At 37.5% G+C, this 13,254-nt stretch overlaps 1 protein-coding gene across 1 annotated transcript in view; it reads right to left on the reverse strand.

The window, feature by feature from the left end:
- Positions 1-200: 200 nt before the first annotated feature.
- Positions 201-13,254, reverse strand: part of LOC107684140 (heparan sulfate glucosamine 3-O-sulfotransferase 3A1) — a 40,339-nt gene continuing 27,285 nt past the window's right edge. The window contains exon 3 of the mRNA XM_016480353.1: positions 201-1,208. Coding sequence (XP_016335839.1) covers positions 584-1,208 — 625 coding nt within the window. The 3' untranslated portion in view covers positions 201-583. The remainder of the gene's footprint in view (positions 1,209-13,254) is intronic.

A 13,254-nucleotide genomic window follows, 5' to 3' on the forward strand; every position in this document is an offset into this window, starting at 1 on the left:
TAAAAAAATACACTTATTTTTATTATTTTGATATTTTCTTCCAAATAATTGCAAAGGTATATAAGCAGCTAGTCTTTCTACATTAAATATGGCAAAATAACTAATCTGATCTCTAACTCCAGACACAGTGGATAATTCACAGTTCAGCGTCCAAATGCATAGTTCTAGAGTGGATCTCTTTAGTTTTCAGGCGTCTCTTCTAGGTCCTCTTACGGTACGGTATATGGCTGTTTAAATGACAAATATGGCTAAAGTCTGATTGGGTAAAAAAGGAGTACTATTCAAAAAAAGGTAATGTATAAACCTCTTTTTGTCTGTATCTTTTTGCCTGATGTAAATGGACAAAATGTCATTTTTGAATCTGGAATCTGAAGTTAAATAGAATCTGGAACAGTAATAGCAGTGTGAGGACATTTACTCCTGTTTTTGACATTTGTTCATAGCGTTCCGTACCTAACTTGAGTTGGATGTGGATTTTACTATAATTTTCCACAACCAGATTGGACCACTTTTTTTTGCTGGTGAGGTCACAGTATAATTGTTTCTCCCTTGTTTCAAAATCCAGGGTCTATTTCACTGTCTACTATCCGTCATCCCATCCAAATTTCCTGCCAGTCATCTGGTAGAACTTCATGTTGAAAGGCCTGTAGAAGTCTCTAAGTCTCTGCACGACCTCAGGGTCAATGTTTGGATGGGTCCGCCCTTTGGTTTTACCCAGGCAATGGGGCTTGCTGCTGCCCTCTGCCTTTTTGAGACAAGGGAAGCCCTTGGTCTGGTTGAAGTAGAAGTGTTTGTCTGTGATGATCCTCTTGAGCCCCAAAAAGTCCTGCACGCGGCCCAGCTCTCCGGCCGGGTCACTGATCAGCCGCTCTCCGCTCACGAACAGGATCTGGCTCATGGGGAAGAACTGCAGCCAGTTGTCCAGGTGTTTGGCGTAGATGCCGATCTGAATGGCGCTCCACGAGGTGTCGATCAACCCTGTAGTCCTGTTTTTGAACGTCAGGCTCTCAAAAGTAGGAATGTCAGGCTTCTTGGACAGTGTCTGCGTGTAGTCAGAGATGGCTCGTGTGACGGGGTCCCGGACCACCACGATCAGCTTGGTGTCGCGGGACATGGCATAGATCCGGGCCGGAGCCTCGCGGGTCACAAAGTAGCTTGGTGTTTTCTCCATGGTGATCTGGTCCTCCACGGTTTTAGGCATCAGGTCCCTAAGGAAATAAAATGAAAAAGAAGAGTTGATGTAATTTTAGTCAGTAGTTTAATTGGTAAACTGTATCTAAAGCTTTTTGCTCTCGCTCCAAACCAGCATCCAACACTCAAGAGTTGTTCTCATAGTTGACCTCGTTGTTCATTTCTGAGAGGGTGAATGCTTTTCTCAGAGGCTCTTAGTGCCAATTGAGACTCCATTAGACCATCAAGCTCTGAGCCCAACATCACACGACCCTAGATCCTGTCTCCTATAATATAGGTTTCTTTTGTAGCGGAGTTACTGACAAGACAAATTATTGAGCAAAGCTGCAAAAAGACAGCGTATCTGACAAAAACACCAAAATAAGTTACTGCTCATGCTGGCTTTCAAGATAGTCTTCCATTAAGAAGAATAGCCATCATTTTGTTTCCATTATAAGCCTTTGGGGCAGTTGTAAAACTTTTCATGTGATTTTTTTCTCTTGTGTTTTGCATTCTAGCTCTGTCGTATCTAGAAGAGGAAGAAAAGAGTCTAATCTGTTTGTCCATGCCGCTCTCACTCTCTCTTCCCACTGCTCTCTAGTGCCTTCAGGACACTGACCTGAACCAAAGAGGATAAAAGCAGTGGATTAATGATTTACAGCTCTCCACTCCACCATTTAGAGCCTCATAAGGCCCGTTCGCTTCAAATTCAGCCCAAGTGCAGAATGCAGCCCTCATTTATTTATCTTACTCCACTGGGGAGTTTAGGCCCTGACAAAATGGCCTCCCTCAACCCCGATGGCGGTTTATGGGCCGTAATGGCATTAGCGGGCCGGGGGTCAGCGGCTGTAGATAGCCCTTCAGGTCGCTTTGAAAAAGGCCCTTATTTTTCATTGCCAATTGTATTTCATGTCACATGCCACCACAAATTCATGCCTCCTGATAAAAACAAGAGCCCAGCGACTTTTTCAGCATGTTGCAGCGAGTGTTTATGTGCTGTGCAGCTGGGCCGTTTCGCTCAAGTGAACACCAAAGGTTGCTGATAGAGTCGGGTTTGCAGCACTCCCACAGACAGAAGTTGTTTCTGGAGCACAAATTAAACTGGTGATGTAACACACAGCAAAACTTTTGCATACTAATTACTTGTTTAAGTGACTTTCAGTATGCTTTTAACAGGATCAGCCCCTCAAAAGTAACATGGGGTAAAGTGTCTTGCTCATGCAACAACGCTGATAGTTCAAGGAACACTTGGTTTGAACTTGCAGCGGTCATCAGCCTGGAGTTTTAACCATCAGACACTGTTTTTTTTTTTTTGAGAATTAATTTTAGTTTACATTAAAATTGCATTACATTTTTTGCATGTTAATGTTAATGAAGCATATATATATTTCATTAAAGTTATGTAGTATATGTATTTCTTTACTGTTGACTTTTTATTTTACTTTATTTTTGTCTCTAGCTCAACAGTACCTATATGTTTCCGTTTCATTCTTTCGTTATATAGAAAACACCTAAGGGGCTGCTCACACAGAACACGTCTTTGTGTCGAAAAATGCAAGACACAGCGCTCAGGAATGTTTTTTTAAAAAGCACAGCACAGAACGCGAGGGTCTCGAGACATTTTTCAGACGTGATGCAATAACGGAAATAACAGTGCCTCCTCCACCATGCTGGCGTCAAGTAAAACAGTTGCCATGGCAACTTGCTACTCTAAACAAAAGCTTGCAATGCTTGCTCCGCCTCCAGGTTCTTCTGATTGGTCCACTGTTTTGGAACTTAAATTGATGAGTGTCGCTGCATGTAAAAGTTTAAATTCTTTTAACTTGACACGGCATCTCTCAAAAACGTGGCACTCATGTGTGAGATGCTGCAAAAGACGCAAGCACAACAGTCATACACATCTGTCTAGCGTTTGTTTACATAGAAAAACAATGGAAAAGTAGTGCATTGGAATGGAAAAGCGCATTCTGTGTGAACGGCCCCTAAGACTGCTAACCTTCTCCTTACACGTGTTTCAAGCAAGAAAGAAATTCATCCAGGTTAATAAATGATGACAAAATATTCCTTTTAGGGTGCACTAACCCGTTAAATATGAGTACAAAAAGACAGGAATCTTCTTTTGGGATGAGACTGTTTGAAATAGACCAGCAGTCAGGATAAATCTTCTTTCTGTCACAGCACAAGGCCATTTCTCAGACATTAGAGCCCGTAGAGAGTTTAAAAGTTAAACAAACTCTTGTGTGCTTGTAAGTCTCAAATGATATCAGCGAGAGAGAGGGAAAAGGGAGATCCGGGAAGACAGAGTGAAAGAGAAAAGAGAACATATGAGAGACAGCTTTCACAGCTTCACCGTTCTCTGAGGGACAGTATAAAAGGGAGGGTGCTAGTGAAAGAATATTTTCCTCCATTCTCTGGCAAGGGAAAGTGAGGCTTTCGCTAACAGATGGTTATTGGTGGCGCACATTATGTAACACTTGAAGTAGCTTTGCCATTTGAAAATGACACATTCAGTCATTTAATACAGGCAGAAAGCCTCAGCCATTAAACACATCCGGTTCATTTCAGGGTCCGACACGTAGTGATCCAACTGAAGAATATCGGCCAAATGCTTTGTTTAATTTTCAGACAACATACTTTAAAGGGACAGAAAATTCTGTTATCATTTACTTTAAACCTGCATAAGTTTCTACTGCGAAACACGACAACAAATTTCGAATGTCATTTTCAGTGCTGTTGCAATTAAAAACAATGCAGAAAGGCATACTTCCTACGAGAAGTAGTGATATTTGATTCATTATTTAATTGTTCGAGTCAAACAAACAGAATTTTTTTTTTATCTTAGAACACAGACTCAATAATCTGGTCAAATTACCCACTTATTGGAGGGGATCTGCGACAGGGTTATTATAGTTTACTAATACGAAAACAAACAAACAAAAAAATCTAATTTAATTTAGTTTAACTTGGTGTACTAAAATAGCTAAAACTTAAACTGAAATAAAATTAATATAAATAATATAGACATAAAAAAACCTTCTAAAAATGACAAAAAATCCCCCAAACAAATTACTAAAGATTTAACTAAAATTAAAATGGAAAATATAAAAATAAAATTTGATTTAAAATATGAATAAAAACTACAAAAGTATCACAATCATACTAAAATAACACTGAATATTGTGCTCCACAGAAAAAAAAGAAAAGAAAGTCATACCAGATTGGATTGAATGAGGGTGAGTAAATTTGTCTTTTTTTTAGTGAACTATCACTTTAAGCGAAGCAAATGATGTATATATTGGATCCCGATGTGAAATTCTTGCCCCAAAATCAAGATAATTAAAAAACAACATTTTCATAATCATATATTAAAGGCTGCATGAAAAATGTAGACCGAAATAGCTTAAAAAAATCTCTTGAAAAGGCACTATGGCAGATTACAAAAATTCATTCAACCTTTACTTAAAGCATTCTGCTCCATTTGTGTTTAATGCAAATGAACTACTGCCAAGCTTCTCTCTTCATATCAGACCAGATTTACGTCTTCCTGCTGTAGCACAAGTGTGGCGTAGAGGAACAGACAGGGGGCACGGCGAGTCAAACGGGCAGTAATCACAAAAAAGCACGAGGGTACAGGGGCCACACCGCCGTAGATTCATGTCTCCCCGTAGAGAGGTAAAACACCCATAAATATCTCCCACCACTCCATGCTGGCAACCAGATCAGATAATTGTCATCTAATTGGCTCAATATTTCTAGCCTTTGGCCAGACAGTCTCTTTCTCTCATTCTTTCTCTTTTTCTCACCGCTGAACTCCACTGGAGGTCAAAAGAGTGTGTCTGTGGTTTACAACGACAGTCACAGTCTGTGCAGTCTGTGTGTTTTGAAATAACATGAATTAACTACAACTGTCTGCATTTGTGACCCCGTCAGCCGGTACTTTACGTAGCTGCGATGGTTCACCTGTCCTGAAGTGGTGTGGAGGTTGCAGTCTCTGATGATTATGTGAGATGGACAGCAGAGCAGGTGAGTGCTCTTGTTTCCACTCTGAGATCACTCAACCATCAAGAAGGCTCTGGCCACAGCAAAGCTGTTATTGCGTGTGATATGTGTTTGTGTGTGAGCTTTTGTTATTTGTCATCTGCGCAGTTTCGTGCCAGAGTAGATTGTCTTTTATCATCTATTGTAGTGTTTCTCACCTCACTTTTCAACAAATATCTTGTCGTACATTCTAATTAAGAGAGTACGTGCATTTTGCTGTGAAAAACTGTTGAAGCAATACAAATTGTATTAGAGTGACAGAAGTCATTGTGTCATTACCATTACACAGCCCTCTGGAATACTTGATTCTGATTGGTCAATCACAGCATTCTGCAGTCAAATATTTGCATATAATGACTGCTAAATGACATAATTGACCATTATCTCCTACATAGCCATACTAGTTTCTACAGTCATTTCACATGCTAAAATAATTGTAATTAAATCAATAAATCATATCAACCTATTTGCTAAGTAGCTTTCTAATATTTGAAATAATTTACATGTTTCCGTTTATTATTGTAAGAGTGATACAAGACCACTTCGCATCAGGGTCCATGTCACTATTATTTAAAATATATTAATAATATAAAATATTTATTTTGAAATAATGATTATTTAAATAAAAATATTACATTTTTCATTTTTTAACAAATTCAAATTAGGTATCATTTAACAAATTAAAGTTAAGCAGTATTGAAAAATACTAAAATAAATAATAAAATGCATAAGTAATAATAATCATAAAATGTTTACACTATATAAAAAATGTAAAAAGCATATTTTGTTTTACTTTTTACATTTAGTTTACATAAATATATATTATTTAAATATAAACATTCAATTTGAAATTATAATAAATAAATGATGAAGAATAACATAGAACATGGCCGTTCAAAAATAAGGTAATTCAATCTGAGTTTAGGAACGTGTGAAATGAACAAAAAGCACTGGAATTCAAACTCTAGGATTTATAGCTGCAGGCTATGCAGGAAAATCTGCAAAATTTAAGGTTTACTATATTTCATTTCATAAAGCGAATAAACTGGACAAAGCTGCAGGGACATATTTCTCATGGAGACTAAATATGGGAGATTAAATTTTAAACAAATAGTTAATTTCATGACATATTCAAGAATGTACACACACAAAGATTTTCACTGGTACCTTATGGTATTAATTCAGTCAGTGATTTAAACTCCTGCCATAATCCAATAAAATCTAATTTAGGCATTCAAGCAAAGTTTCCAGACCTGACACACACACACACACACACACACACACACACTCACTCACTCACTCACTCACTGTACTTTATTCAAGCCACAGTCAAACTGGGCCAGTGCAGGGGAAAATGTATGCTGATAAAAACGTTTTTCACTGTGAGCCGCTCCACTTTCACTATAACAGGAATGATGGGGAAGCCGGAAATTCACTTAGTATGTCTACAAAAAAAATATTATGTTGAATGTTATTTATTCAACCCTATTTCGAACAAATAAATCTTTCGACAGCAAGTGTGGTAGGCTGTTATTGTGGTGTGTTGCAGGTGTTTTTGTCATTTCTTTTTTTTTTCCCTTTCTATAGCAACTGCCTTTGTGCAATTTAGTAAAAAAAATGTATAGAGTTAGCTTTACAGTCTTTTCTTATAAATATATCAGCAACATTTTAAGCACAGCACATCTTCCTCTGTCGAGCTCTCAGTCTGTCTCTCTGTGCCTCGAGTAACTCCCAAGTTTATTGTGTAAGAGAGGAAAAATAAGTAGTATCTCTGTGGCAACCTTCTTGTGAATAATTCACCCTCTCTAACTGTCGAAAAAAGATGGGCTGGAATGAAAGACAGAGAGAAAACACACTCTGTGCCATCAGAGGATGAACATGCTTTTACATTCCACAAGTTAAAATCCAGACACACACACACACACACACACACACAAACACACACACACACACAGATATGCAGAACCTTGTCTTCCCCTTTTTATGGCCTTCCGTTACGAGATGGGAAACTTTAATGTTGTATTTGCTTTGAGGGAAAACCCTGACCGCTCCTCTGATCCTCTTGGCAGCTAAACTGGGCTGTGGATTGAAAAGTGAATGCTTGAAATGAGCTGAGTGTGGCTGAAGACATTTGTGGATTTATAGTCCTGATCCCCCACCCCGCTGCCATCGCAGAAACAAGACGAGTTACTAGAGAAGCAGTTCATGCATTAGTGTGAGTGTGTGCCACTGTAGAACTGTCGAAGTGCGCGTGTGTGTGTAGGGTTATGTTCGGGATAGCATTCTAACATACTGCTCTTATTATTGCTGTAGTATATAGTATGTTTACTCTGTACAGTATGCATGGAATAGCCTACATTTTCCAAAATGAGCAGCATACAGCACTGTTAGGAATACCGTATGCCACAATTCAATGCACTTCACTTGTCCTTCCATTTAAAAAATAATCAAAGAAATTACAGCTGTGATTTTTAACATATCTTTTTTATTCATTTTGATTAAAATTTAAGATACTTTTTGCACATAATTTAATCAGAGATGCACAATATATAATGAAATAATAATAATAATATCTTAATACAAGGTTTCATTTAAATTTTTAATACAGTAATAATACTTTTGTGGCAAAACTATAGTTGCTTTTATTCTTTTTAATTATATTTAGCCTTAAAAAAAGATTGTTTAACAAATTAAATGTTGGCAGTTATCACAAAAGAAAAAAAAATGTACACACACATGCAAAGATAATGTGTGTGTTTGTATATATATGTATAAACTTTGAAACAATTTTCACTAAATTTTCACAAACAATTACAAAGAAATGACAAGAATCACACTGAATTATATGTAAAATTTTTAAGTAGAAAGACTAATGCCTGCTGTTTTAAAGTGCTTAAGCGAACTTAGTATTGCAATGGATTCTATAGCCCTGGTCAATATGCCAAATGAGATGCAAAATTAATCTTTGCATACGTGTATCCAAGTGTGGCTGTAGTGGTGACCGGGTATGTGCATACCTCTCTGTGTGTGTGTGTGTGTGTGTGTGTGTGTGTGTTGTAGGCTTTATTGTAAGTTTGAAACTTCACTTTAACATGGCATCTGCATTACTTTTTAATGTCTTTCTGACCCACTTGTTTCTGAGTTGCAGTGAGTCACAGACACCACGTACAGCGACAAGATTACTCTTAAAGATGTTAAGGCCTGTTTCTCTCTCTCTCTCTTTTCATTTTTCTGCAAGTCTTATCTTTTTCTCCTTGTCTTACACATTCTTTGTCTTCTTTTTCAGCAAGAGCTTGAGTGAAAAGACACCTGAATGCCAAACTCATTTTTGAGGCTTTGTATTACCTGAAGGTCAGCTTAATACTCAAGTGTACCACTTTGGTTCTTCCAGCATCTACGTGTAGAAACGTGATTGGAACAGCTATTTTAGTAAACCTGTATCTGTGAGGTACATGTCAAGTGAAATTGTTTCATTTAATCTCCGTTTCACTTGCAGGACACCATATGTTTATTAAGAGTCAGCACTGAGAAGTTTATGGAAAAAAAATGGCTGTGTGTTCGATTGCTGAGCTGTGTAGAGATTAGTTAGCTTTAAACGGCCTATTCTTTAGTATATCCTCTTCCATTTAAGCCCTCCGTTAAGAGTCTATGACTTTGTGCAGGTTCATTCTTTCTGCCAGGTGTGGATACGATCCCGCAGGAAGAAGCTGGAGACGATTAGACGTCTGTTACTCCAGACCTATTAAAAATCCCTCAATAAGAACCACATAAGGAAAAGAATAACAAAGAAACTTGACCTCTGCAAAAGAACAATCACTCCATCAGCAGCAATGGGCTGCTTGATTTCACAGTACTTAAAAGTTATATATTAGATCTTTAACTCCTTAACTTTATTAATGAGGTCCAGGTGTGTATATATATATAGTTTTAGTGCTTACTGTTTAATGAAAAGCATTTATAAATTATCTTGTGGCATTTTTTTATGTTTAACGAAGGCGAGGCGAACCTTTGTTCTTCATCAAAAACTAACAATAATTTTTGGCCACTTTTAATTTTTAGTTACTTTTTGGATTCATAATAATTGTAACTTTTTTCCTAGTTATATTACTTTTTATTTGAATTTTGAATGTTTTTGTTTAGTTTTTGTTAATATTAGCACTGGTTCCAAACAGTCTTGTGGTATTTTCATGTTTAATGAAGGCAAGTTACAATTCTTTATCAAAAGCTAACATCAATTTTTAGCCAGTTTAAATTTTTAGTTAAAATGAATTTTATTTTAATTCAATCTTCCACATTTATGTTAGCTTTTATTTGAATTTTAATGCTTTAATTTAGTTTTTATTAACAATATTAGCATTGTTTCCAAACAATGACTGAGAACATAGAGAAGGTTTTGAAATAACAGTTACATACATACTATACATACTATAGAATATTAACTGTTTTATTGTGAATGGTGTGCTGTTGTCAGGACTAAAATTTGATTTGATTAGCAAAAATATATTCACAAATGTCCACATGCATGCTGCTTCTTATTCTACCCTTGCACTAAAACCATGCTGAACCAGAAACACATGCACATGCTGTGACCACATTATGTTCTTCTGTATCTTCTACAGCTGAGGTGATCAAAACCCGACACATACTGTATGGCAGCCATGCTGTGGTGATGCTCACTGTATCATTAGTCTGGCACTCAAACAGTGAAATCTGCAGGTACTTGCTTCTTCTCCATGACTTTCAGACCTCTAGTACGCCTGCATATGTTCTCTATTATAACAGAGGCTCAGAGGATTCGCTCCACATGTCAGTGTTCTTCCTGTTAGTTGCAACGCTGTGGGTGAGAAACCTGCGTTGACTGCTAGTTCAAGTTGTGCTCAAGGCACTACTGTGATGTTTTGCGCTGTATTTGACCCCTTCTGTGTTCTTCAGGAGGGCTCTAATGGCGCTTTTCCACTGCGTGGTACGACTCGGCTCGGTACGGCTCATTACGGCACGGCACAGTTTGGCTCGGCACGGTTTGCGTTTCCACTGCAGTTCAGTACCGCTTTAGAGTTCATTGCCGGTGGGTTTTGACCCCTTAATCTGAAGATACAGTATGCAAAGTTCCAGCTCTAAATTCTGATTCAGAAGAATGATTTGTTCATGAACTTTACATTTACATGGTTTCCTACAATTTTGGCATTTTCTTGCCCAAAGCTATTATATGGCTTCTAAAGACTTGAATGAAAAAAGTATATGATAGTTTTATGGTGCTTTTGAGTTCTTTTTGAAACTTGAAAGCTTTGGACCCCATTGTAATTGCATGGAAATTTCATTCTTTAAAGATTTTCTTTCTTTCTTATAACTTTCCTAATTTTATTTTCCACAGAAGAAAGAAAATCATATGGGTTTTTTATGACACTAGGGTGAGTAAATGATGACAGAATTTTTACTTTTGGTTCAACTACTCCTTTAATCTATAGTCGACAATTAGGAAAGGGTAGCCATATAGAAAATTGGTGTCAGTGCAAAGACCATTGTAACAAAAAGCTCCTGCTTCAGAGCACCTCATTTGTATCCCGAACATCAAGAACGAAACATGCAAAAAGGTTATTTTGCCATTTCTAGTCCCCACTCTGAGAGGAGGACCAGAAGAGCAGCGTTCTCCCAAAGAGAGAAAATCATCAGAGCCACTATAAATCAAACTGGGTGAAGATGACATGAACACGCTGCTCTGTGCTCAAACTCTCCTCTTTTGTGTGTGGCTCTAGGCACAGGGCTATAAATTAGACATTGTGCTCTCATTGCTTGTCTAATATGGACCAGCAGTTCTGAAACCAATGCCCTGTGGCTGTGAAATCAGTGCATGAGGCTCATTCATCATGTGGATTTTTTAATCCGTCGAAATATAGAGACTGATGTCACCATTTACATCTAAGTTCACTCCCGGATCACTCGTGTTTGCTACTTCAGAGAAACCGAAGTAATAAAAGCTGTTGTAAGTATGACTTAACTAATAATGTTTGAGCTACACTTGGGTGAATGCAAATAGGGCCAGCACATGGGTGCACACTCAGACACCACCGATGACATGCAGAAGGGAAATCCCAACACAATTCCCGGCACCTGGTCCTCCCACAATATGAGATCCGGTCAAACAGCAGCTGTATGAAGGCAGCCATTGTTCTGCTCTAAAGGCACCAAAACCTGTCTGGCTGTGTTGAAATAAGGACAGGCACAATGACTGGTCTTAAAACTAGTGGTGTTTGCCTCAGCAAAACTTGCCAGTATGATGTTACGGTGTTGTTTGTGTTTTTTTTCTCTTAAGTTTCTAGGTACTTACAGATGTGTTCTGCATTTGATGAAGAACTTACTTTTGGAGTACATTCTACAAGTATTTATGTTTGTAGTAGGAGTACAGTCTGTACATATCTTCCATATTCAGATTGTCATTTATTAATATGATGACCCCCCCGCGTCCATTGATGTAAAAGCATTGGATGAATCCCAGCGGAAGTCATTTGGGTATTTTTCTCCTCCTGTTTTATGAGTACTACTTATTTGATGCACTGCTTTTGCATATTAGTAGGGAAGTAGGCATATTCAGACATGGGTCTCTAGCTCTATTATATTCTGGCGCCTAACCAAAAAAATTAACAATAATAATAATAGTGATGTTTTCTAAAATATACATGGATACGTACTTCAAAAATTCACCAAACAAATAGTATGCCACCCCAGCACCTTTTGATACCATTTTCAACATACTATGATTTAACATGTGCTAATTCTAACTGAACTGTCGAACTGGAGTACGAGTCAAGAAAATACTATTTCAGTCCTTCTACTTTAAAATTTCATATTTAATTCAGTGTTATTTGTCGTTTCTTTGTAATTATTTGTGAATTTTTTTTTTTTCAATGTAACCTTTATAATATGTTCACCCAGCCCATTTTGGATAAAAATAATACAAAATAAACTGTTTAAACAGTCTGAAGCTGTGCAGGGTCGACCTTGTCATGGTATTTCTACAGGAGCCAGAGGTTTAATTCCTTTTTATATCAGAATACAGACATTTTGGTGTCTGTACCACTTTTATTGACCTATTTAGGCCAATAACTACAAGCTAAACAGAGGCAGAGGCCGAATAGTGTGGTTTGGGAAGGGATGAAAGTAGGAAAACAGTAAGAAAAAAAGTGAATGCTTAGGGATGAACCATCAAGCACTTTATGGAAGAGTGAAGAGCAAAGCTGATTACACAGAGTCTGCTCTCTCTCTCTAAGTCCCTCTCTGGTTGTCTTAAACTTTTATTCTCTTACTGTAAGCTATAATCCTTATTTCTTCCTCGTTTAATTTCTGCTCTTTCATGAGCCTCACTTGCATTTCACTGTCACTCTCTCTCTCCTCTTCCCGAGCTCTTTCCATGTGATTATACTTGAGTCTGTTCTTCACTCAGTCTCTGTTCCTCATCAGTTCTCTCTCTCTTTCCGTAACTCTTATATGTTGAGCTCTGCTAACACAAAAGACTCCCATCCTGCTCTGCCTGTCATGGTGCCAAGCTGCGACAGACATAGCAGCAGTCCGCTCACAGCTCTTCCCTGCACTGCTACATACTGCCATCATACAGACTTCTCAGCTCAGATTAGCATGTTTAAAAATGCCATTTTATCCCATGCTTCATATAAACTCATTACAGTGCTAGCAAGGCAACGCTAGACTGATATTCCTTAAACATTCTGCTTATAGGGGTTTCTTTTAAACCCTATTAACCATCTGAAAATTAATGCATCCCAAACAAAGACTTGACTTTGTAGATGCTGCAAAGGTATTTTGTAGATATTTAGATGAGCTGTCCAGTTTTCTTGTAAACTGTATACATTTCTAGAGGAATAGTTCACCTAAAAATTCACCCTCATGCATTTTTTCAGGTTTTATTTTAAATATATATATTTTTAAAATATAATAAATATTTATATAAATACATTTATTTAAATCCATATTTGTATTTCAATACATTTATTTAAGCATACACGTTTAGCATGTTAAATTGCCTATGGGTTGGAC

Source organism: Sinocyclocheilus anshuiensis, unplaced genomic scaffold (genome assembly GCF_001515605.1).
Source record: "Sinocyclocheilus anshuiensis isolate Anshui unplaced genomic scaffold, SAMN03320099.WGS_v1.1 scaffold553, whole genome shotgun sequence".
Taxonomy (NCBI): domain Eukaryota; kingdom Metazoa; phylum Chordata; class Actinopteri; order Cypriniformes; family Cyprinidae; genus Sinocyclocheilus; species Sinocyclocheilus anshuiensis.